The following is a 653-nucleotide window of genomic DNA, read 5'->3' as shown; positions in this document are numbered from 1 at the left end:
GGGGGGGAGCATAGGAGATATGCAGGGGACTTGGGACATGGGGTGGTAGAGGGGAATGTGGGGGAAATGGAGAACGTGGGGGGGGTGCAGGCAAGGGGAACGACGGTGGGATATGAGGAGGTATGGGGGACAGGGGGAGGTTTGGGGGGACATAAACGGGGGGACGTGGGGGGCTTCTGAGGGAATACGGGGGATGTGGGGGGTGGAATGAGGGGGGGCACATGGGGACTGGAGGGACAATGCCCGTCCCTGCAGGGCGCACGGCAGCGCGGGGACTGTGCAGCACCCCGGAGGCTGGGGGCTGCGGGTGCGGGTGCCAGCTGGGGGAGGGCGGGGGGGGCCTCCCCTGCCCCGAGCCCCGATGCCCCCTCGACTGCAGTGACCAAGGCCGCTGCCGGGCTGGCCGCTGCCACTGCTTCGCCGGCTTCACCGGGCCATCCTGTGCTACACCTGCCTGCCCCCCCGGCCGTGGTGGGCCCCACTGCACCCTCGGTAGGTTTCCAAGTGTCCCCACGTGTCCCCGAGCATCCCCACTGATGCCCCACCTCAGTGTGTCCCTGACTGTCCCCCAGTATCTGTTCTACAATGCTCACCCAGTGCTCCCATCCCAGTGCTCTTGGTTGTGTCACCCCCCCCCCCCCCCCCCCCCCGGG

The 653-nt window shown here is 68.9% G+C and overlaps 1 protein-coding gene across 1 annotated transcript in view; it reads left to right on the top strand.

Annotated features, from left to right (window-relative positions):
• Positions 1–653, top strand: part of LOC118157986 (tenascin-X-like) — a 6,749-nt gene that overhangs the window by 944 nt on the left and 5,152 nt on the right. The window contains exon 2 of the mRNA XM_035312529.1: positions 256–492. Coding sequence (XP_035168420.1) covers positions 256–492 — 237 coding nt within the window. The remainder of the gene's footprint in view (positions 1–255; positions 493–653) is intronic.

Source organism: Oxyura jamaicensis (assembly GCF_011077185.1).
Source record: "Oxyura jamaicensis isolate SHBP4307 breed ruddy duck chromosome 16 unlocalized genomic scaffold, BPBGC_Ojam_1.0 oxy16_random_OJ72716, whole genome shotgun sequence".
NCBI lineage: Eukaryota > Metazoa > Chordata > Aves > Anseriformes > Anatidae > Oxyura > Oxyura jamaicensis.
The sequence above is the reverse complement of the archived record's forward strand: the minus strand, read 5'-3'. Positions and strand labels throughout refer to the sequence as shown.